This window comes from Martes martes (assembly GCF_963455335.1).
Source record: "Martes martes genome assembly, chromosome: 4".
NCBI lineage: Eukaryota > Metazoa > Chordata > Mammalia > Carnivora > Mustelidae > Martes > Martes martes.
The window spans coordinates 92,108,005-92,133,581 of NC_137891.1; the positions used below are offsets into that span (position 1 = coordinate 92,108,005).

The 25,577-nt window shown below is 48.6% G+C and overlaps 1 protein-coding gene across 1 annotated transcript; it reads right to left on the reverse strand.

The window, feature by feature from the left end:
* Positions 1-2,521: 2,521 nt before the first annotated feature.
* TENT5C (terminal nucleotidyltransferase 5C) lies at positions 2,522-24,467 on the reverse strand. The gene is made up of 2 exons (XM_080801158.1): positions 24,369-24,467; positions 2,522-8,108 (listed from the first exon to the last, which is right to left on the reverse strand). Exon 2 carries the CDS (start codon positions 8,081-8,083, stop codon positions 6,908-6,910), a length of 1,176 nt encoding a protein of 391 aa, XP_080657284.1. The 5' UTR covers positions 8,084-8,108; positions 24,369-24,467; the 3' UTR covers positions 2,522-6,907.
* Between the last annotated feature and the right edge of the window lie 1,110 nt (positions 24,468-25,577).

Sequence of the window (25,577 nt, forward strand, 5' to 3'; positions counted from 1 at the left end):
CAGGGCTGTCTGAGAAACGCTGCAGGCCTGTCCACGGAACTCCTTTCCTTTGTGCGTGGAAGCCAATCTATTACCAGGCAACTCAACACCTCTCCGGCCCTTGGGAGGGGACTGGCGTCACAATTCACATCTGCACTGTGATTGGCAGTTTATGGAGCGCCTTCGGGGTGTCTAACAGTGGGGAGATCAGGGGCCTGGGAGTCAGGTATTGGAGCCCGGGCTCTACCGCTCACAGCGTAGGTCCCCTTGGGCCACTCGAGGGTGCTCAGAGCTACCTGCTCCTTGTCTGTAAAGTGGGAATACGATCCCCCTCCCAGGTTCTTGAGGTCCACAAGCTGACATTTCTGTACTGTGTGCTTGATAAGTCCTAAAGCCAAATGTGAGCGACGGTCACTCAGTTTTCTCATGGTTTTGGTTTCCAGCAGACTTCCGGGCCAAAGGCTCACACGCTGCCCACAGTGGATGGAGTTAGATGGTTTAGGAGAGTCAGAGCGAAGTCACCGCTGTGCTGTCTCGGTCCCTCTCCCTCACACACACCCCGCCCCAGACTCCTCCCTCCCTCCCAGGTGGGCATCTGAAAGAAGGCAGATGACTTGCCTCTCCTGCCTTCCTCTGGGACCACTTTTAAGAAACTTCCCACAGCAAAAAACAGCCGGTATGGTGATTTGCTTTGAGGAGCGAGCCCTGGAGTTGACAGGCCCGTGGTGTCATCGTGGCCCAAACAGGTGGGCTGGGTCGACCTGAGCTAGGTGAGGAATGACCTACCTGAGACCCAGGCTCCTGAAAGGAGCTTTGGCCTTGGCTTCTCCCAAAGGTTGTGTGCTCAACCCTCTCGGACTCCATTAATGCTCCTAGCATCTTCCAATAGACATTAACCTCAAATTGCAGCCAAGTACGTTATTATCCCACCCAAGTGAGGGTAACAACATTCTCCTCTCGTTATCCAAGGCGGTGATGGAAACACCACACCAGTGCTGAGCCACCATCGCTTGGAGGCCACACAAGAAATGTTCCACGAGAACACGAGAAGGTCGACCTGCGGGGGTGTTGGAATGGGGAGTGAGGAAGAACACAGCAGAGTGGGAAGACTGCAGCCGCAAGTACTGACTGTTCAGGAGGTCAAGAGCTGGTGACCAATAGCGTTACAGTGTCCAGGACATGACTGCTCATTCCAGGGAACTGAACACCCCCGCTTCCCACACACGGTGCGCTGCGTGTAAATATTGGTCCGGACGATGCCCGGACTCCCGCGTTTTCTGGCGCTGGAGGGTGGCATTACAACACAGCCAGGTTCATATCCAGGACTCAGCCTTGTCGCAGCTACGGCCTCAGGCCAAGTCCTCCAGGGATGAAAACACCGGGTTCAACATCTGAGGCACCAGATCGCCGCCAGTTGTGTGGGAGGCAGTCAGTGGGGGAATGAAACGGACAGGTGTTTGCGATCGCCGATTGCCGGGAAGAAGTGATGCAACCCTGTCAGCCCACCAACAGAAACAGTGAGCGGGGGAAGCCCAGGGTGGGGCAGCTCCGTCCAGAGCCCCAAGAGCCCCGAGTGTGTACTGGGCTACATGGGATAAAATGTGCGCTCTGATGCTGAAAGCAAGCCTGCCCAGCAGAGGCAGGAAAGGGCTGCGAGGTAGGCTGGGGCTGGCCCTGCAGGACTCCGTGTGTGTGCTGAAGTCCAACAGGTGCCATTGCATCGCAGGGTCTTAAACAGGTTGAAATGCATGCGAGGGGCAGAGGCACGTCTGTTTTAGAAAGAGCCCTCGGGTGGATCAAGACAAACGGAGGGGAGACAAGTGACAAGACTCAGGAAGTAGCCCAGGCAGGAGCTGAAGCCAGGACCAAAAAGGCCGAACTCAAGGGGCATTTCAGAAAGAACACGCGGTACCGAGGAAGGAAAGGACCCCGCAGTGGGCTGGGAGGCAAACCTAAGATGGAAGAGTTTCCATCCCAATTCTTGTGATGGCAGAGGGAGGGAGAAGAGGAAAAGTCCCTCCAACCTTCCTGAGCAGTTTTAGATCCAGAATCACTTCCACACTTCTAAAACATGAAGAAGCCATGGTAGCGGTTGGATATAGGAAGGCTGAGTTATTGTGGTTCTCTTATTGAAAATGGGTTTGGGGCCAAGATCAAGGTCAAGAGAACCTAGTCTTTAATGCCAAATCAAACAAGACGCCAGCGAAGGCAGATTCCAGGACTATACCCCTGATGTAGGCATTAGCCAAGAGACTGGGGTCAATAAATCCAGCTCAGTTTAAATCAGTCGGGCACCTTGGAGAAGAGCCCAGATGTGAAGGGAATTACGGTCCTTAAGGTGAGCACACACCTCTTCCCCCAGAGAAAGCACCATCTCTCAGAGAAATATCTAAGGCTGAGAATGTTATTAACTGACCCCTCCCCAACCCCACCATGAAAAATGTTTCCTGAAACCTAAAACGAGTTCACTGTTGAGGAGACATGGAGAAATGACCATAACAGGCGAGGTTTTGGGTTTTGTTTTTTTTTTCTTTTTAATATATCTTTATTTCTCAAACTCAAAGCTTTATTTCATCAACTTCTAATACAGTTTGCATTGACAAGTGATTTCACCTTCATCACATAAGAAGGTCAGTGACATCACACCAAAGAGGAAGCCTCACATATTGTAGGCATCACTAAGAAATTTGTATTTCAAAGGCAAATCGAGAAAAACAAAATGTTTCCAATTCAGTCTAATGAGTATCTTACTTTTCATCTTTATTAATTTGGAAATGACTGGATAAATACTCTTAATTTTCCTAAAGCAGCTATTTTTTTGAATCCTTTGGGGGAGGGGTGGAGACCAGATGACTTGAGTTTTAAAACGCCCACATATCCATGTTATTTAACGACTTCCTCTTTAGTGCACCATCTTCTCACCTTCCTATGCAAACACACATGACAATTTTTACCAACTCTCACCAGCCTAGGCAAACCTCCAAGCATTTTCTTTAGCTTACACTTAAACTATTTTTGAAAAAGTGATAGGTAAACAAGATTGAAAACTCACCAAAACAAAACAAAAACAAAAACACATTTTCTTTCCTGATCCTCACCTTCAGGAGTCTCCACAAGTAATCCTGAAAAGTTGCCAGGTCTTTTAAAAGCCATCCTCCCTTGGTCCTCTGAAAGTAATTGGCTAAACTTGGGTAGGTTCCAGAATGAGCTGCGACATCCTGGTCTCTGCCAGATTAAGGATCGGACTCCAACCCTGGCAAACGGGAGTCCTTCACCTTACAGAATCCAACCGAAGAGTTCTCCTTCAGAGAGAGCCCCAGTCTGATACCCAGGAAATCATGGCCCTGGGGAGCTACAGGGTCTCTTCCCACAGGTGGTTAACTAGCAATATATCTGAGCCCAGAATCTAGGAGCATCCCGAAACCAGGCAGCAGTACCAGCAAGTTCACTAGAAAGAAGGTATTCCTAAACTGAGGAAGTCGCTCTCAAGTGGCACCATTTCCCAAAGTTAACAAAGCAGTGCTAGTTAAAATCCCAACCTACCATGAAGGGAAAGAGCTAGTGCTCGAAGGGAGGCAGAAGGATAAGCAGATTCGGGGCACTGTGATTATTAATGCGATGTGATTATTAATATGTCACCACAAAACATGGGTTTATACACAGCTTGCAGTGACTCAAATCCCTGGGGAAAAAAATCAGGTGGGGGGCGGAGAGGGGAGAACTCAAACACCAAACCACATCTGTCAGCACACAGCAGGGCCCCAGCATCTTTCCTCCCCGATCCTCCCCAGCTGCCAGGTGCTCCCAGGTGTGGGCCAAGCCCCAGCCCACATGGACTTAGCAGGAACCCTCTTTGGAAGGTGTCTGTGATAGAGAGTTTAGTTTCAGAGCTGAAGTTGAGTGAGGAATCGTGCCTTACTGCCAAAGTAAAATGTAAGGGTGAGACTGAAGCCTAAGGCCAGGAATTCAGGCTGTGCCTTTCTGCCAACATGAGGGGAAACGGTACTGTTTTAATCTCACTGCCGGTCAAATGGATTCCAAGAAGCAGGCCAGGAAAACAAGCTGCATACTTGCAGAAAGCATTAGAGAACTTCAGAGTCCTGAAGCAAATGAGACTGCTTAGATTTATATTAGAATTTGTACTTGAACTTTAGTGCCCTTGACCACTGCCAAGTTTCATGTTACTCAACACACAAAAAAGAGGAACCACAGGTCTCAGTACCAGTTCAGGGGACCTGGTTCTTGTGTGAGCAGCATGAAAGGCAGGTTTCAGCTGGAATTTCCAAACACCTGAAATTCAAGGTTATCCAATCTGTTCTGAGGCCGGCAAAGGCCTTGCAGAGCAGGTAGAGACACCACTGGACCAGGGTGATGTTTTAAAAGCTCAGCTTTGGTCAGTGCAGCTTTTTACCCTGATGTAGTAGAACATTCTAGAACACGTGTCTACTTTCAAACTCCCAAATGGCAGGGCTAAGAACTTCAGGTGAACAGATTGCACTAAGATGGTCATGGTGCAATGGTGGTAAAGAACTGATGTGGGGAGTAGGAGGGTAGGGGGTTGACTGGGAATTTCTAACCATTTCTGGGCTTCCCTTCATCCTCAGAGGATGACTAGTAACAGCAAAAGAAAAAAAAAAACAAAAAACAAAAAAACACACATATATATATATCTATAAAAGCAGAAAAAACTCCAAGGGCAAAGTGGAAATTTAATTACTTGATGTGGTTCTGATTCTATCGTCATCTGGAGCCTCATCACCCTGATCCTCAAGCCTTCTAGTAGGAGCAATACTGACTTCTGTTAGCAAGTGCTTATGTTGGTGGCTTCATCACATCTCAAAGTTTTGGTTAATCAGATCTGTCATTTTTGCACAAAGATGTTGCCCTTAGACCACAATGGCAGCCTTTTAATGTTATGGATGAGTATATAGTTTTTCAAGTTAGGGTTCATTCTTCATTCCCCCCTTTTAACCCTGAAGCATGCTGGGCACCCCCTCAGGATGGAACTAGCCTAGACTCAAAGCCAGAGCATTCAAATGTAACTACGGTTCACAGGCAAACCGGAGCCGGTCACTTACACACAGAAGTGGTTTCTATTCACCTAATGTAACACAACACAGATACCAGCTGGACCCTGAGGTTCAGTCACGCCCTATCTGCTTTGAAGAGACCCAAGACCTCACATTCCCAAAAAAACCCTGAAAATACCATCTTCAGAAAAAGGGAAACCACTTGTTTTCTGCCAAGCCTTTCTTTTTTAAGGTATCTTCATTGCATAAAGCAAGGAAACAGGAAAGCAATCACTCAGGGCTTGGGGTTTTTCTGGCCACGGGAGAAAGGACAAAATCAGGAGCATGGATTTGACGAAATCACTTTATAGACCAAGCTGGCTGGCCATACTGAGTTCCTTTGCCCTCAATACCCTAGAGCAATGCTTCCTAAGAGATCCCAGAAAAGTTTCAAAACACAAAAAATTCCTTATCTGAATGACTGGGAAAGCAGTAGCCTAGAACTCTCCCATTTACCAAGCTTGCTTTGGACTGGAGATTAACACTGTTTTCCTTCTAAAGTGCACAACAGACACAAGTATGGTCAAGTCTACCAGAATAAAGAAGACCATTCTCCATTTACTTCCCCAAATCCCCCAGAATTAATCATTCAAGGAGCCCTGGCAGCTCCAGTGCACACCAAGCCCAAATGAGCCCTAACCCTCCACCTCGCACACAGCACAGGGACAGCGGGTTCAATTCTAAACCAATCGTGAGCCAGAGAACTCTGCCCACAATAGCAGGTCATTCCACAGGTCATTCCTTTCTACTGAAAATCCTGAATTCATCTGCAGCCCAAAAACAGCCTGGAGAAGAAATCACTATTTTTTGAAGAAAAAATAAAAACAAACAAAAAAGAATCAGCCACGGTACTCCAGAAAAACAGCTTGTCATACTGGGAATGTGACCAAAACAGGTTTCCAATTAAAACATGGGAAGACCCTCTCACATCGGCTACTACTAGGACTCTAGACTCAGCACAATCCTCAGTCTTAGGAAGAGCAAAACTAAAGTGATGAGCTGCTAAGGGAAGGGGAGGGAAAGTGTCATTCAATAAGAATTCCTTAAAGAAAAAAAAAAAAACAAAAACTGAACATTCACATTTCCTATTTACAATCACCCCCTCCCCCACCCTGCCACCACCACCACAATTCTGCTTCAACATTATGTTCCACATTTTATTTTGTTTTCAAGTTACATTTCAAGCACAGGTCATTTTTTTTTTTTCCTCAGCAATATCTCACGAGGAATCGTGAGAGCACAGCATCTAAACCATAAACCACTGTCAACCAGATCTCAATTCTCCAGCTACCAGCTTTGGTTTGTTCAGGAAAGAAACCCTCAGCTCTGCTAACAGGGGATAAACATAAGCAATTCAGTCCCTTGAACAAAAATGAAGTCACGAGACCACTCTCATGTCCATTTGCTGCCTGGCTAAAATCGGTACAAGAAAATAGACTGCAACCACAACTCTCATAGAACAGCTGAGAATCCCGTGTGAGGGCCAACAGAGCCTACTCTAGGCTTGAGTGAGAAGAGACACTGCCCAAGCTTTCTCCCAGATTCCATTAGTGCACGGAGCTCCAATCTCCCCGTGCATGTGTTGGGGACATGGCGTGTTAGTGTCTATCCTGGAAAGATGTGGAGAGGTCGTCCTTCCTATAGCATTTTCCAAAGTGGCACTGGAATAACGGGTCCCTTCAGGGTTGGCTCATGATAGACTGTAGACCCATTCCAATGGGTGCACAAAGAAAAAAAGAGCAGAATCAGAGCTGAGTTCCCCTTTAAAAGCCAAACACCTACACCTAGAAGGAGGCTCCCTTCCCTGAGAGCCTTTGCCCTATAGGGGTTCCCACTGTGGAAGCCCTCAGGTCTCAAGCTTAGTTACAGGGCAGCCAGGTAGGGTACGGCTGACTGTAGGTGACTGGAGGGTGGGCCACGTAGTAGTTGTTGAAGTTGCCGTCACTGACATAGGGAGCTGGCTGGTAGTAACAGGTGACGTTGGTGGCGTTGGGGATGATGTTTTGTTCCGCCAGCACGCGCAAGGCCAGGAGGGAGATGAGGTTCAGGGTCTGCCTCCGCTCGTGCCCCATAAGGCACACGGTGCTCTCGTTCACAACCCTGCGAAGGATCATGAGGTAGTCATACTTGCTCCTCTCTTCCTCGGCAAAGTGGTTTTGAAGGTAGGTCTCCAGCTTCCTTTGCTGTTCGAGGATGTCTGGGAAGTCGATGAAGAACCTGGAGCACATGTAACGCTCGAGAGTTTTGATCTCTTCCTGGTCCGTGGGCCGGAAGTCCCGCACCAGGAGGTTGCTGTACTTGAGCAGTCCCCCGCCCCTGATCTCTTCGGGGTTCTTGGTGGCAATCAGTCTGTTCTGCAGGTGGTCAAAGGCTTCCTCGAAGTCCCCGTACATGCTCTCCCCGATCACCGTGGGGTGGACGTGCTCAGAGATGGGGCTGTTGGAGCAGTCATAGAAGAAGAGCAGGGAGTCCAGAATGATCTGAAAAGAGTCCACGCTGAACTCAAACTGGCGCCGGATGGAGTCGACAAACTTGAGCTCCACGTTCCTGCCGTTCTTGTTGGAGAGGGAGATCAGGCTCCAGCGGTCTGTGTCCGTGCACACCTTAACCAGCTTCTGCACGTACGCCTCCTTCAGAGTGACCGGGCTGATTTTGAGCTTGTTCACGCCCTCCGGCAGGAAGTTCAGAAGAGAGCACAGCACCACATCCCTGACCAGCTGAAATTCGGCCTCTGTGGGAAGAGCCACGTGAAAGATCAGGTCCAGGTCTTTGCAACCCAGGCCGTTGTCTTTGACCAGGACGTGGCCCGCCGCGGAGCCATTCAGCCGGACGTCCTGCACTCTGATGCCCGCCTCCTCCAGCCGGCTGCGCACGGTCTGGACGATGTCCTTCAGTGTTATCTCCAAGGTTGGAAAGTTGCCTCGTCCGTGGATGGGGACGACCTCGGTCAGGACCTCATGCAGCCGGCTCACCTGATCCCAGTTGAGCACGCTGAAGGACATGCAGTCCCTGGTACTGCTGCTCTCCTCTGCCATCTTGGGGGGCGTGCTTGCAGCGAAACTGAAAGTGAGGGGGCGAGAAACAGAGTTAGGACTCACTCGTACACGGCCAAGCACCAGGGCAGATGCTCTAGGCTCTCTGACCATTTTCCCACCCAAAGCGACAACGGGCGCCCATGGTTGGGTGCTGCTGTGAGGGGTACAGCTCACAGATGGGAGAGGCTTTGTGCATGGAGGGAGGACGACATACACAGAAACCCACCCTCTGCTTCGAAATTTTGTTTAATGTGGGGCCGGCTTCTTTGTTTTGATTGTTTTGTCTGCAAGAGGGTGGTTCGTGTGAAAGGAAGTACACAGATTTCTAAAACAAAGTAACCTACACACTTTCCTCAATAGAAGGCCTAGCAGTCTGGCTAATTCTCATTCTTCACAGAATTACCTCTCCTGCCTTTGCATGCCTACCTACATCTTGAACTGGCTGATACCTAAGCTACCACCCCGACAGCCTGAACACAAGACACACACCCCGTGCCCCCCTCCCAGGAAAAGACTTTCTTCACCCCATGAAGACCGGAAGATTCAGCTCTGGGCCACAACCACACTGAGCACAGGAAGTCAGAACAGTCCTGCTAGACCAGGTGCACTAATATCTTGTTAGTAAGAACCCCACGTCCTTTTCCCTCATGGGAGCAGTCGGTGCTGTAACTAGCACCTCCAGTATCCAGAGTGGGACACCAGGGAGCCGTCTGGATGACAGGATTCCTGGCAACACAGGCGTGGGTCAGCTCTGTGGTGCAACAGTTCTGCCAGCAAAGAGGGCCCTCCATGGGACATGGAAAACTTCCTCAGGGCAGTGCGATCTTTTCACTGTATTTTGAAATCTAGTACACCTCAAGGCTACCTAAGGACAATCAAGAGAGCTCTCAGTACTAGGAGAAAAACATCCCGTCTCACACTTCACTTGCCAGAGCCATAGCTACCGAAGTAATTTTCAACCAAGTGATACGTTTCAGAAAATAAAATACAACAGATCCCTGGAAATCCTAATATGTAAAAACAAACACTGCCGTATTAGAAAGTCAAGGTGCTTGTGGATCCACGTGGGTCAAACATGAGCTAGACAGATGTTAAGAGCCAAAATAAAATGTCAAGGTGCTATCCTCACACTTTGGTGTGAGCACAGAGTCTTGCCGCTAGCCAGCCTTCCTGACTGGCTAGGCACACACAAAACCCATCCCCAACCACTACTGCAGTTCCACTGTTTGGAAACCGCTGCCCTTGAACACACAACCCCCATCACCATCCTGCGGTTCCAACTCGGGTTTTAAGTTTTGCACTGCTCCCAGAGATCCTCGCCTGACATAATCGCTCACAGTGATGGTGATGGTTGTCAGTCAGTGTTGGGGGGCACCACTGGACATCCCCAGACAAGCTTTCTAGGAGCTGGAAGTTAAGAAAGTGGGTGAGAACACAATGTAGCAATAAAAGGCAGTGTGTGGTACAAAGAAAATGGAATATAAAAGGTAGAAGAAAGGAGTGTCCCTTGATTAGGGTGAACAAGAAGGCCACAGAAGAGTTCACTCATAAGTGAACACATGAAGAGGGGACATAAGCTGACACAAAGGCAACATGAGCTCTGGGCTGGGATTGAGGGCCAGAAGGCAACGTGCAACCAAGACCTAGCAAACTGTCCAGTATGGCCATCAGGTACCCCTCAAGCAAGAGCACAGGCTCCCTTTAGGGAGGCTGAAGGGATGAATGTGCTTGGCCAGCAACAGGAAGGGTGGTCACATGATCCCAGTAGGCTCTAGGAAGAACAATCTTGGGCTGAGCCCTCCCATGCTTGCTATGGAAAAATGCTTGCCAAGGGGCAGATAAGTTTCCTTTCAAACCTGTTTGGACAGTGTTAAAAAGCTCTAGGCTCTCTAGATCATTCTACCAAAGCATGCCTAGGGTAAGGATAACAAGCAAAATTTGTGGCAGAATACTTCATGCTCACTGTGGCGAGCATTTGGCTTCAAGTCAGACTTAGAACATCTTTTTAATGTGCTCTATGTACATTTGGTTCTTTGTAGGCCCTTTTATGATCAACATACGGTACACTGTGCCTATTACACAGGGCACTGCACAATTAAGTCCCAATGACTGCAAAGAGGTATGGCTCTAGCTTTGTCTTGAGATACAACTAAACTATCTATGATTCAGTGACACAGCTTTCTATCAGGCATGTTGATCTCCCCATAAGAACACAACCTTCTCTCCCTGTGTACCACCTGACATTATGCTACCAAATCTCGTATTTACAATACAGGTGTGAGAAGTCACAGTGACAGAGCAGTAGCAATTGAATCAATACTTGGAAGAGAAAGAACAATTAATTTTAGGAGTATCTCTCGGAAGAACCTCAGTAACGCTGCAGAAGAAAATAACTATAGGAATGACTTTTGACTCATATCTTTTTTTTTTTTTTTAAGGAGTTGTGAGAGGGGTGCCTGGGTGGCTCAGTGGGTTAAGCCTCTGCCTTCAGCTCCGGTCATGATCTCAGGGTCCTGGGATTGAGCCCCGCGTCAGGCTCTCTACTCAGCAGGGTGCCTGCTTCCCCCTCTCTCTGCCGGCCTCTCTGCCTACTTGTGATCTCTCTCTCTCTGTCAAATAAATAAATAAAATCTTTAAAAAAAAAATAAAGGAGTTGTGAAGGGAAAAAAAAAGTTTTAAAATTAAAGTCAGGAAAAAAAAATTAAAGTCAGAACTATTCCCACCTTTAGAACAGTAGTTCTTAGAGGAGGAACATTTAATACCAGTGAGAATGTGATGGAAGCTATCATTCCTTCTCCAGGGATGGAGTGGGGCGAGAAGATGACCAGAGCACAAGACCTTTCATATATTTTCGAATCTCTAAACTTGTAGTAGGTTCAAAGTTAGAATCTGTTTTAGATTGAAAATCTGTAAGGTTCATATGGGAGGAAGGGCAGGAATGGCCAGAAAAGTTATGAGAAACAAGAATGATGTACATATTAGCCCCATAAGAGATATTATGAAGCCAAAATAATTGAAACAGCATGGTATTGGTACAAAAAGACAGACTGTTGGAACAGAATTTTTAAAATCTAGAAATAAAATCTAATACATGGGGGATTTCATATATAATAATGGAGGCATTTCAAAATAGTAGAGACAAAAAGTTTAGACATGTAGATAGTGATCTCCATTTAAAAAAATAAACAAGACGGCTCCTTGTCTTGTGCCAAACTAAGATCTAGATGAATGAATTAAAGACTTAAGCATAAGAGGAAAAACCCTAAGAGTCCTGGGGAAACATGGAATTTATATATACAAATGAAGAGCAGGCAGTCTTTTCTGAATCACATAAAACATAAAAGTCAAACTTTTGATACAGAAAAATAAAAATATCTACATGGTAAAAATACCATAAAGAAGGCAGAAAGACAACACTAGGAAACTATTTGTAGCATGAGGCAAAGTACTTATCTTAATAATGAAGAATGAGCTCCTACAAGTCAGAAAGACCAGCATCCCAACAGAAGAAGGGGAAAAATATATGAACAGTGGCTCAGATACATAACACATTCAACCTTACCTTAAGGGATGTGCATATTAAAACTTCACCGAATCATTCTTACCTATCAGAATGGCAGCGATCAAGAAGCAGACACCCGTTGGCACACTGCCCATGGGTTCTCTCTAAAGAACAGTGTGGGACTCTCAATTTTAAGTGAATGTACTCTTTATATCAATTCTACTTTGAAGAAGTCTACTTCTGATTTTATCCTCCAGGTATACTTGCAAGTATGCACACAGCTAGTCACTGGAGAATTATTTGTAAAGCTACAGAGTCATCGGTGAAAGGTGAATGACTTAATGCATGTGTACAACAGTATACGATTGCATGGAGTTGTCCCAAAGAATGGAGGCAGCTCTCTATCTGTGAGAATGGGAAATGCTAATCGAGATTTATTCATAGAAAACCAACACTGCTTGTGTAAAAGCACAAACCCATGCTTGTACATTTATACAGATTTCTGGAAGGAAACACAAGTATTTCAACCTATACCAAATACCCCCTCTAGACTGGGAGATGGGACAAAGGAAACTTACATTATCCTTTCTGAATTGAGAACCTATATTAATATTAATTGAAAATAGTTAAAATCTTATGAAACATGTCTGAAAACCTCCCCTCCACAAGCCTTCTAACTCATCTGCTGCCTTATTTAGTTCTTTCAATGCCTTTCCTATCACTCCCCCCCAACTCTTTGTCCCCAAATCAAATAAACATAGAAGCTTCCCCTCTGAGACTTCCATGTGGATCTCTAGGGGGTAGGCGGGGAGGAGGGACTGGTCCCTGTTTTTCCCCTAGAATGGCTTTTGGTCAAGTTTCTACTTCTCTACTGTTTAATAAAATATGTCCACTGTCTGTCAAAAATCCTCCAGACTTTGAAAATAACGGATAATCCGTCTAATCTAGACCCTATGTTTGTTATCCCAAAGTGGTTTTTTGTAGGTTTATAGGAATGGCTATTTCTCAGTTCAGACATATGGTAGTGACCCTCGTGGTGCTGATATGTTGATAACTGGCTACAATTGCAAAAAACTTAATAAATGCAGTCAGCACTTCACCAGGAACCTAGGATGCCTGTGTTTGGCCTCTTGGGTACCAACTCCTTCTGATAATCATATGAACAATTGAGTTCACTTTTAGAAAAAGGTAGCTCATATAAAAGCATGTTGTAGAACATGACAAATGAGAAATCTTGTCGTATAGTTCTTAATTCTTCCAGTTTACTATGTCTTAGATATGGAAGAGCTCAAGCTACTGAAGGCTCAAATTTAGGCTGGGTTCATAGCGCTTAGCCCATTAGAAGGGCCCCAAATAAGTTACTGATGATGATTACAAAGGAATTCTTTGTTCTCTCTCGCCCATCCAAACAATTCCAAATATCAAGAGTACATATTTTTTTTTAGTGACTCCAACAAACACTGGTATTGCTAGAATAAATCCAAGTCATAGGCCCTGAGGGCTTAGATAACACACCAGAGCTTAGTGTAACAGTTGGAGTTTTAATTAACCACTTGAGATCAACAACGTTATAATCTGCATATAAAAGAATCCTGTGGAACACATTCTCAACTCAAGAAAGGCCCAGGTCAAAGACAAATTCTAGTTAGCAGAAGTAACAAAATGATGACTAGAAAACAAAATTAATGTGAAGCCTGGTAAATTCAAACTAGTGTTTGATTTTCCTTTAACTGCCTGACAAGTGGATTCATTTTATTTTGCACAGCAGAAACTGGGCAAGGTAGGAACCAGGATTTCTTACTGATTTGGAAATTCAGGCACCATTTTACAAGTGAGGATGACCATCTGTCTACTCAGCTCAAGTATTTAATCTCCTAAAAAGTTGGACTCATGACGACTAACCACTGCAGGTGCCCCCTGAATTCCCTTTTCTTCTATCATCTGGCCTCAGCAGAAGGCTAGAATGTGCACATTGAAAGAAGACAGGTTTGCAGGAATGGCAGAAAAAGGGGAGAAGAAAAGACTGACCAAGCCCAAAGAAGAATAAACCATGCTCCCTAAGGACAAGTTCACGTCTAACTTACCTTTGATTCCCATGGCCTGGGACCGAGGCCCTCAAAGGCAGGTTGATCTGAAAACCTATGATTAAGCCCTAACTGAAAAGAAAATAGAAAAAAAAAAAAAAAAAAGAAAGAAAGAGAAAGAGAAAGCTATTTCTGGTCCTGCTTCTTAGCTTGTCTAGAGCCCAGAAATAAGAGTGACAGAGGCTATGAAAGCATGAGGGGACTCAAGGTGGGCCAGCTGGACAGACAGGCAGACAAGCTGAAGATGAGCTTGAAGAGCCCATGTAATACTTCTGGATCTTAAGGTCAAGGGCTTAGGTCAGATCAACACTGATTCCTATTTGTGCCAGGTATTAGATATAGACACTGTCCAAAGAGTTCTCAGTACCTGTGGAAATGTCCACCTGCGAAGTTAAGGACAATGTGTATGTAAGTCTCAGTCTGCGGTATTTCACAAGAAAGCTCTAGAAGCTACTGTCCCAGAGCTTTCATGGAAATGCTGAGGTGTGAACGGAGGCTCTCAGCTGTGGCAGCCCTCCATCCTCTCCAGAGACAACTGAGCACCACCCTCTTCCTCTGACTCTGCTGGGGTTTAAGAATACAAAAGAAACTCGAACACATTTCAACATTCCTTTGATGACATTTCCTTTTACGGTTACTGGATGTTACCTCAAAAGCCTGGACTTTCCTAGGAACACTTCTGAGGCTCAAGGTAAGAGACCCAGCCGTGGGCAATGGATTAAGCCTGGTGACAGACTACAGGTGGTGTGTATCCACAACAAAGACACTTGCTGTCCCTAGCTCTGGGCTGACAGGGGACCCACGCACCTGAGGCAGGCATCTTCCACACAAAGTCTTCCCCTTCCAGTATCCCACAGAGGGCATTTTCAGCGGGGGAAAAAACTACTTATTGCACATAAAAACCTGGAGAGTTTAAGCAGAAGTGAAGGAGGGTGACACACACACCATACTCTTCGAGCCTACCAATTCTTTCAGCAACCCAGGTGAATGAGAGCCACAACTCTGGGCCTTACTGTTCTGGTAAAATGAAGGTGCAGATGTGTGTGCAAAAGAAAGGGTATATAGCATAAGCCCCTTCACGTCCATTCCCGTTTCATCCTCACAAGCACTCTGAGGAAGCTACAACTGTCCCTTTTGCACAAATTAAGGAATAAGGATCAGAAAAGATATAAGTGAATTGACCCCTGGATCCTCAACTCTGGAGCCAATTTCAAACACTTGGAACTGGCAACAGTTCCCACCGAACTCGCTCGGCCACTGGCAGGGTGGGAGGAGGGGAGAGGGCAGAGTCTCCTGTCACAAGCCCCAGGTGCCCTGAGATCACCAGTTCTTGCTGCGACGACAGTGATCTCCTCTAAAACAGAGACTGTATTTGTCCTACCCAGAAAAAGGAGAAAGTTACCCCATAACAGTGACACTTTATCCCCATCACATACAGGGAGAGCAGCAAAGCTTGAACCAATCACCCTTCACAGCCCACGTTAGAGAAGATTCCAGCTGAGCAAAGGACATGAGTCAGCGTTCATCCTCGAGGACGCCCAAGGTGTCTTTAGAGGTGCCTCTCAGAGAAGCACCAGAAAAGGCAATTCATTGCCCATGGTTTGGGAAATCCTAGTTCTCAATGGGGAGGCACATCGGCTGTTTCATAACATAAACATCTTACCAACACTATCTACTCAGAAACCAATGCCTGCCTACCTCAGAAGCTCCAGCAGGTGCCAGCAGGTTCCTAGCCCTCCAGGCCCTCTTCCTGAGGGGACAGACCAAATGTGACTCAAGGTCTAGCCAGGGGCCCTAACATGAACCACCAAACTCTATCTGATCCAGCTTTACCTGGATCAACCAATGCTACTATTATCCCTGCTTGACAGGAAAGGGTACTGGGGAACAAAGAGGTTGTTAACTGTCCAAGGATGCCCTGCTGGGAAGTGGCACAAATGGGACTGAAGGGCTTTCTAGGGGGTGGATAGTTTGGGTGCAAGTGTTGGGGTGTGTTGGAAGAGAAGCTAGCTGCTCTGGTAGTTGTAAAAACTAGCCAGCAATAAGTGGAGGGAAAGAGGTGAAAGGTAAGGAGGTTTTTTTTTTTTTTTTTTTTAAAGATTTTATTTGTTTATTTGACAGACAGAGATCACAAGTAGGCAGAGAGGCAGACAGAGAGAGAGGAGGAAGCAGGCTCCCTGCTGAGCAGAGAACCTGATGCGGGGCTCAATCCCAGGACCCTGGGATCATGACCTGAGCCGAAGGCAGAGGCTTTAACCCACTGAGCCACCCAGGCGCCCCGAAAGGTAAGGAGGTTTTTTATAGGATGGCGGGATAGGAAGGCAGGTGGCTAGATGCGCTAAGGCCCCCAAGTGAGGCAGGCTAGATGGCAGGTGCCGGAGGCAAGGCAGAAGCAGTCCCAAGCGTGAGTACCTCACAGCTGTTAGCACAGAGACCCTCCCCCTCAGGATTATCATGGCTTCGAGGATCCATAGCTGGATCTGGCTGGAATCCAGCAGAATGGAAGGTAATTTTGTACAGAAATGCTCATTACGCTCGGGTTTGTTTTAAAAGAGCAAGGGCTGGAAGGTGAAGGCCCAGGTTGCTCCCTTGGACGGAGTGGCTGGATGCCAGCCAGGCTGCCAGGCAGCGGTTCTCAGAGAGTGCGGGGACAGCTGCAGGGATGCGCTTTGCTGGCTGGAAGATCGGCAGTGTTGATCTGCTGATAAAGCAACAGAACAGGACACTCTGCAGACAAGAGGGCAGCTTTCTAGATCCTAGAAACTGATAACCCAACTGGGACTGCAGAAAGAAGGTAGGTAAGCTTGCAAGCAGGGATGGGCACCCCTCAGGCGGGCTCGGGAAAGGGAGCTGGAACAGAGCCGAACACAGGACCGCCTGGCACAGCCTGACAAACACGCACATGCTCAACCCGAGCCTGCACACCTGCTACCCGATGGCACAGAGTTTGGCCCTTGAGATGCCTATGTCCTCGAGAAACAAACTGGGCACCCAGCAGGACCAGGGACTTGATAAATGCAGGAGCAGACCAGTGGGCAGCAAGGAGAAAGACCAGGCTCCAATCTAGATGTGGCTTTCTGGAGAGAAGTCCTCCCTCCATCCTCGAATGCATGGGGAAGGCCAGGAGTTACAGAGGACCAGGGGGCAGCCTGAGGAAGGCTCTGTCTGCCAGCAGTCAGCCCCTCGCCAGGGCCCAGCCCCCACGCCAGGGAGGAGGCCACATTCTGGAGACTCCCCTGCCTCCAAACGTATGAAAATGGTATGGATAACGGAGACACACATCTAAGTTTCACATGAATGTCCATGCGAGAGTTTGCATTAGCAGGCAGCCCAGGGCAATAGAACCAGATTAAATAATGCCTTGTTTATTAAAAGGCCAATAACATATATTGCATGTTAGCTTTTTCTAACACCCGCAAATACACTCTGCCTCCGTTCAAAGAAACAACAGCACCGTGCCACAGAGCTCTGCCCAAAGAAGACAGTCCTGAGTCAGTGACACCAGAGATCCCACAGCTGGCCTGTTCCTACTCTCTGCTTGGGAACGTCCAGCTGGAGGTCTCAAGCTATTTTCTCAGGGTTATCAGGAGTGTCCCGGCCACTGAATAACCACATGCGCCACAGCCCCTAAACCTGGTGTGATTCCCATGGCAGCTGGGTTGCCACGGTAGCTGAAGGAACGGGATACCCCGGATTGAAGCAGAAGCGGGCCACCAGAACCCAGGGCCGCCAGGCTTTGCAGCCAGCTTTGAGTTCAAGGGGCCCTCCCCAGTTCTCACTTCCCACGGATGCCCACAGACAGTCTTAATGGTTATCAGAGATTGGGCTCTGTCCGCAGACACCCGCCCTGCAAGAACTCCAAACAGAAAACACTTTCTCGTCTTTCAAAATAGGATGCTTGAGCAAGTGTGGCTGGAGAGATAACACTGGAAGAGCTCATGCTGGGGCTGCCAAACAGCATGAAACAGAATCAAAACATGGGCCCAGATGCCGTAACGGGGCACCGCAGAAGTACACAAGCTTAAAGGAATACCTTGAAATCGTCGCAAGTGTAAACATTAACCAGGTCACCACACGGGCATCTTTAGATGGAAGCTAAGCACTGAAGTCCTGATTTTTCCAGAGTGTCAGCAATATTAAGTGCTACATACACCACTTGAACTGGAAAGAATCCCTGTTGCAATTTGGTGCCCCACTTCCTCCTACGAAATAACCTCTTTCTAAATCAGAGATGTTACTGGTCTGACTCATGTAAAGAGATCGTCAGAGCCGGCCCCCACCATTTTTGAGACTGACGAGACTGAGAAAAATAGAACGATTCCTAGGAGGGTATTTACTGTAAGGATGGCTAAATTTCCGTACAGTCCACAGGGTCTAAGGGCTGCCGGCCCCCAGGGTCTATCAAGGGTCACATACCACCTAACCCTCTGGCTTAGAACTTGGAGCAGGCATCAGATGTCCACAAGGCGGGCCTCAGCTTGCTGTCCCATCCCTAGCAGCATCCCTGGGCCTTATCAGGAAAGGGCCAAGCTCAAGTATAGCACTTATCACACTTGAGACACACACACACACACCCCAGTCACATATGTCTAAGTGAAGGGGCAAGACCATGAGGTACCTATTTCTGTCCTATTTCTGTACCAGCTGCGCCAGGGCAGCCAAGTCTCCCTGTGTTTGGTATTCCTACATGTGTAGAGCTGTGCAGGTCACAGATTCGGTCCTCTAGGAATAATTATCACGAAATTAGCATGCCAAGTCATGCGTTGCTGTCATTTGGCAGCTCACAGACACCTGTTACTTGAAAGTTTCTTCTTCTTGCATGTTCAAATTTCAGTTGTTGATATATTTTAATTGTTGATAAGTTGCTTGAGCCCTGGCCCCCTGCCGGTGTCAAAAGATTTCATCTGCAATTCTTTGAAATTCTATTACCTGGTGATTATGCTCTATGAAAGTAGAGAAAAACGTAAGAGTGAGCACCAGAAAAGGAATCAAATATCCTGTGTTTTAGTGGCAGGCCTGACTCACAGGGTGAATGCTTAGCAGTAAGTTGGTCACAATGACAGAATTTCCTTTCGATCTTTCTGATATCTGAGTCCCTACTATGTTCCCGTTGCTGTTTTAGGAGCTGACGACCCGTCAGTAAGCAAGAGACAAAGACCTCTGCCCAGACTCATGCTCTTCTTCCATAACCTGCTGCCACTAACGCTTGCCTCCCACTCACGCAGAATCAGAACCGCAGAGTGAGCCACTGGGCAGCTGGTCTGGACCCATGCTAGTACTGTAGCCACAAGCTTCGCATGGCCCTTAAGCACTCGACACGGGCCAAGTCCACACTGAGACCATGGAGACATGCTGTGAACATGGAATACACTCTGGATTTCAAGAACTCAGTAGGAGGGGGAGAAAAGAAAAAGCGAAGTATCTCCTTAATCCTTTTGTTATATTGATTATATAGGAGAGGCTAACATTTGCTATGAGGGCTTAAATAAGATTATTAAAATGAGTTTCACCTGTTTATTTTTACTCTTCAATGGGATAACTGCTAGGAATTTAACTGGGACTCTCCTATTTCTCCTGGATGGCACCAGTCCACTGGCCTTATAACAATGAGGAAACCAAAGCCTGAAGAGGTGGGGGCATATCCTCACAGCCCAAGACGGCCACAGAGGCAGGGAGGAGGGAAGCTAGAGACCAGGAGAGCCCTGGGACACTAGGTCCCAGCTGAGCAAGCCCAACCAGGGCCTGGACTCGGGGTACACGCTCACTCTATGTCCACTTCATCTCTCCTCCTGGATCTGCATTCTTCCTACCACGGCACCTGGCCACTGCCTCCATGTGAGAGCCCTGACTGGCCAAGACCACACAGGGTCCATCGGCTGCAGTGCCCACCTCCTTGGCCATAGGCACAAGTCAGGGATAAACAGGGTGTGTTTGGGGGTAGGGTGCAGACAGCCAGGCAAGGGGGAGGATGACCCTTTCTCCCACCCTCGTCGGGTAAGGCTAAGCCAGGGGAGAGAACCACACGGCAACATGAGGGAGTGGATGCAGTTCAAGACTTGTGGATGATTTTCTTCTCAAAATGGGCCCACAGAGAGTGAATATGGAGACAGATATGGGACTTTGTGTGTTCATCCACTGGAAGATTTGAAAGTAGAAACAGAAAACAAGGTACATGGCAGAACCGTGAAGAGGTGGGTAATTAGGGGCGCCTGGGTGGCTCAGTGGGTTAAGCCTCTGCCTTTGGCTGGGGTCATGATCTCAGGGTCCTAGGATTGAGCCCTTCGTTGGGCTCTCTGCTCAGTGGGGAGCCTACTTCCCCCTTCCTTCTGTGTGCCTCTCTGCCTACTTGTGATATCTCACTTTCTGTCAAATAAATAAAATTTTTAAAACAAAAAAAGGAGATAGGTAATGAGATATGGGGGACCTGCAGATGGGGTGACCTCAGAAGGATGTAAAGCTGGGTCAAAACCTAGTCTGGTAAGGAAGGAAGAGCAGTGATTTGTGCCAACATTTGAGTATGAATTTTGTGAGGCAAAGGAAGGTGGTCAGGAAGACTCGTCCAGGGGAGGTAGAGAATGAAGAGAAGGTCTTGAAGGGGACAGGTCCTGAAAAGAAGCTTGGCTTCTGGAGGGATGGGCAGTTTCCGGGAGTTCTTCAGGTGGTGTTTAAGGGGCATGGGATGTGGAATTGGCCAGGGGCAGGAGAAGAGCCCCGTGCTGCTCTCATGGAGCTGCTGTCAACAGGCCCCTGAACCAGGTCAGTGATGGCAGTGGGAAACAAAAAGCGAAAAAGATAAAAGATCAGCAGAACCAGCAGCTGAGTGAACTGGAGAGAGAAAGGCTGAGCGAGCCATGTGAGGCTGGGGTTGGAGTGGAGGGGCAGGAAGAGCAGGATGGGGAATGCTGGAAGAGAGCAGGGCTGGAGCTGGGCTTAAGGAGCTTCAGCTGCTGGCCAATTTGCAGGCTCGGCCCCTCGGCTCCAGACCTACCAAACGGAGGCCACCATTTAGAAAAAGGCCCAGAAAACAGCCGACATCTTAGGCTGGGACCTTCCCAGCCAAAAAGCTCCCAGGCTTTTAGGCCCACCAGAATGAATCCACCTAAAGGAGACTTCCCTTGCTCAGAGGACTGGCAGCTGAAGCCAGCAGAGAACTGTATCCAATTCACAGGAGCACCTTCTGTGCCCCAGGCCCCGCTCAGGGCGCCAGGGATTCAGCAGGGAGCACCGAGCCCTGCCTTCCTGGGGCTCACAGGAAGACTAAGACAAACAAGCAAAACCCGACTGCCCACACGTTAGGAAGCTGTCCCGGCTCCAGAGTGCTTCCACGGGCCTTTTTACATACCACTCACTGCCTTGGCCTCCTCGGCACCTGGCACCAACTGCTGCCTGGGAAGCACTTAACTACTGACTCAATCACAGTCATCCAAGAGGTCAATACTTGATGCAGCTTAGTGACCAAGCCTCCAAAAGGCTCCGCCGAGACTAAAAAAATCTCCAACATGGAGTAACTTAACATCGGCAATTACTTCTTCATATTCCTTTTTCCCTGTTGTTCCAAGAAGTTCTGCAAACAGTTCTAGGGCAGCCTAGAGGGGCCCAGCTGTACAAAGTCTATTGATTCTAAACAGTTCATAAGGCTCTTTCCTACATAGCTGGGTTATGCAAAGAGGTTTCATCTAAACCACTTAAATTCCAAATATGAGCTTCTTTCTAATGCATGCAGTCAAAGGATCAAAAGGCTTGCGACCAGAAGTCTGGGAAGCATCACAAGAGATCAGCTCTACTGCCGGACCCAACTGGCTTGTTTAAACACGTAAGCTGCCTCATCATAATATAGCTTATGCCAGCTTGCCGGGCCATGGCCAAAACACCAGGATGGCACAACACATTTTTCTGTATTGCCCTGTGTACGTCAGTGACATCACAAAAAAAGCAACAGACCTTATCAAACCAGAGTAATGTTTCATCAGTAACCCCTCAGATTCTGCCTTTCTTCCCTTTAACCCCTAAACACACACACACACACACACAGTAACGCACACAGCCCAGAGATCTGGCACGAGACCAAGAAACTCAAACAACAACCCAAGTTTAGCTTAAATTCATGAAACTAGGCTTGGGCTTCCACAACTTCTCTTGGGAATACAAAAAAGATTTACCACTCAGAGCTCTTGGCTTGTCATTCTCTGGTGACCTGTCCCAGGCGCACAATAGATCAGAAATGAAAGATGAAGACAAGGTACTACTTACTTGAGCAGTTTAAAAAACCATGTCATTTTCTAACTTTGTAGCAAATGTGTCCGATTACCAGCACTGGGAGAACAAGGGCACCACAGTCCACTCTGCATTATCTTTATGGCTAGGCAGTTCCTTGGATTTTCAGAAGTACGAGGACTTCTCTGTTCTTTGATGGGTAGTGCAAGATGTGTGCAATTTGCCCTGGCCTTGAACACTGGAGGCTGTAGGCTAAGTGGGGCATACTGGGAAATGCAAGGGTGAGGGGTTCTATAACCCAGGATGGGATCTCCGTGGGCTGCTGGACTCATAGCACAGGTGAGCAAACCAATGAGGGAGATCCGCTGGTGGTCGGCTAAGTCACACTCCATCTGACAAACAGGCAAGATCCACGCCCTTACCTTCAGAGATACCCCACCTTAATCTCTGGATGCAAGGGAGGTATTGTGGAAGAAACCCCACATAGAGAGTACAGCAGTAAGCTCTAGGTACAGACACTGTCATGAAATGAGGGACCATTGTTTTGGGTAACAATTTAGAGGCCTCCTGGCTAAGAGGAGGAAAAAAAAAGTGGGGCTTTTTTTTTTAACTTCACTTTCACATTATGTTACTGAGACTCACCCTACAGCTACCTGAACAATTATATATAATATACCAAGCCTTCTCTCTAAAAAAGTCCTTATTGAGTATAAATGTAGTCTAAAGACATGGATATACCTTAAGACACAAGGTTTCAGTTATCTCAAGTAAAAGCTTGACTCCAGAGATATTAAGTTTTCCATCTTCACAAACAAGAATGTCAAAGGACAGAACCCCTGCTGGTCCAGCCAGACTGCCTCCCTGAAAGCGAAGAGAAAAGTCAGCATTCTCTAGTCCCCACCCACCCCCTTCCATGGCAGGGTCTCATGAGTGGGTCTCACTCCCTCAATAATACCTTTGGGGATTTAAGACACAGCACAGTTCTTGGTAAGCGCTCCTACCCTCTTCCCCCCACCCCACACACCCAAGCAGCCCCAGGCTGCCTGGCTTGCTTCCTTGTGGGCTTCCTTGCCAAGTTACTCCCGTGGAAATGTTAGTGTAGCCAACAATGGCCACTCTCATCCTCCACCCCTCCCCACCCCCTTGAAGGGCAGCTGGGCCAAGCCTGGAGTCTACTTTAGAAGAATTTAATAATCTTTACTTTATTTCTTGGGGAGGTTCAGGTTCCTGACCCATCTACCAAATATCCTGAATACCAACTGTCACAATACCGATGATTACAACAGTCTTGATAAACGCTGACTGTAATAAGAGAACTGTAAAGCACTCCATGGCTTGCATGTTACAACTCCATTAAAAAAAAAAAAAAAAAAAGTTTAAAAGGTAGCAGATTGCTACCTAAGACAGGGACTTAGCCCTGCAGAAGCCTTTTTTCCAGGAGAAAAGAGGGAAAGAGGACTGATCTGATCCCTCCCGCGAGGTCCAGCCTTATCTATCAGTTGGTTCTAGCCGGGATGGGCGAGCTCTCCTTCTCCAGAGAAACTCCGGAAGTCCTCCCTTACTTGAGGTAGCGCAGTTTTGTTTTCTCTCCTATCTGCGTCCTGTGTTTAGGGGTACAGGCTACCAACCTGTACCGGTCAGGTTCGTCACCCTCCTCCTCCTCCCCTCCCACCTCTGAGACGTAGGGCAGCCACCCGCGGCACCGTTAGCCCAGCCAACTCACTGTCAAGGCTTTTAGTCTACACGGTAAGCCAGTTTCATTCCTAAAGGGGGAGGAACCGGGCACTGTATTCCCAAGAAGTTTCCAAGAGCAGTGCAGCGCGCGGAAGTCACTCGCTTGGACCACTTTGCAGCTACGGTGTCCACAGTCTAGTGTGAGTCCACAGAAAGTTGGGGATCCCCGCCCTGACCTCAAAACCCAGGGCTTGGCGCCGAGCCGAGGAAGCGCCCCTCCCCTCCCCGGCCTTATAGGAGCCCCTGACCGCTGCGTCTCCAACTGCGTCTCCCGAAACCGCCGCATTCGAATTCGGGCTCCGCTGGCCTGCGGAGGTGTGCGTGCCCGCGGGAGCGCAAGCAAGGAAGAAGCGGCGGGGGCGCGGTCAGTCCGGGACCGGGCCGAAGGCCCCCATCACTCGCTCTTCTGCCGCTCCGCCCGCGCCGGCCAGCGCGCAGCCCCGCGGGACGCGCGGAGCAGGAACTCGCCCAAGTTTGCCAAGCCCCAGCCGAAGTCTCTGGAAAGTTGTAGCTCCCTCTCGGGGCATCTCGCCTGGCCCTCGGGGGCGGGGGATGCGTGTGGGGGTGTCGCCGCGGGAAGGGAAGGGAGCACCGCGGCCCGGCACCTGTGCGTACCTCCCCTCTGGCTCCCCACCCGGCTCTGAGAGGACGTGAGCTCCGCTCGGCGGAGACATACCCCCGAAGGCAGAGCGCGCGGCTCTCTGGGGCCGCCGCATCTTAGCACCTTCAGGGGAGGGGGCGGAGGACTCACCTGGGAGGCGGAAGAGGAGAGGACAGAGGCAGGTCCTTGGCGTGGGCAGCCCCCAGCAGGAGCGGCGCGGTCACTACAGCCCCCAGGCAGCGGCACCGAGTGAGCGGTCCCGCCGCCGCCCCCTCCGTTCTTATACGGCTATGACCACGCCCCCACCCCCCCAACCCCCGCCCCAAGCCTTCCCTCCCAGGGGAGCGAGGGGCGGGGTGGGGCGGAGCCAGCGCCCACGGGATCCTTCCGCCTGGGCGCTGACGGCGAGGGCAGGGCAAAAGGTGCCCTCTGATTGGCTCCTGGGGTGAATGGTTGCCGAGAGACGAGTAAACCTTCCGCGGCGGGAAAGGGCGGGGGTGCTCAAGGAGGTAACACTGCGCAGGCGTAACAGAGAGGGGCTGGGTTGACACCACCCCCCCAACCCCCACCCCGCGCCAACTTCGGAGTTACTGGGACTCTACTTTCCGCTAGGCTCTTCTGCCATTGCAATCATATAACTCTTCTTCCCAAGCTCTTCCCATCTCCGTCCAGCTCCCTCGCAGGCCTGCTTTTTTTCTTTTGCTTCTCTGGGGATTTTCGCGTTGGTTCTCTCCGGGACTGGGGAATGAAACCCCGACACCTACCTCCGACGTGTGTTTCGAAGTCTGAAAAAAAAACTTACGGTTTCTGAGCCAAGGGAGCCTTCCTCTTTCCCCCAGCAGATTGCCTGGAGGCCATCGGGGAAAGGGCCGGCGCAGTTACCACATGTGTGCGGTTAGTGGGACCGCGGGCCTCAAGGCGTCCGTCGCCAAGGCGGGCACCCGCGATAGCTTCGGCCCCGCTTGAAATGGAAATGTCGCGTATGTTATATAACATGCAAGAGGGGCTTGGACACCACCCACTCGTCCCATAGCAAGAGGCCTAGAGTCCAGGTTCTAAACTCAGATCTATCTGGGTTGGGATCTCAACTCGCCACCTATCTGTAAGGCCTTGGGCGATGAACTTAACCAATCCTCCATAAATCTCTTTCCTCACCTGTATGACAAGACTAAAGATAGAGCAGCTTTCTAGGCTTGTATAAGTACTAAATAGGAACATGGAAGCTAATAGTGCAGTGTCCGATGCAAACTGTGTGTTAAGTGTTGTTTATATCAAATAGTAGCTGTTGTTATTTATCAAAAACATTTATGGGGGCGCCTGGGTGGCTCAGTGGGTTAAAGCCTCTGCCTTCGGCTCAGG

Bases quoted from the DNA above. Each gene is read 5' to 3' on its own strand.
- TENT5C (XM_080801158.1), bottom strand. From the start codon at position 8,083: ATGGCAGAGGAGAGCAGCAGTACCAGGGACTGCATGTCCTTCAGCGTG.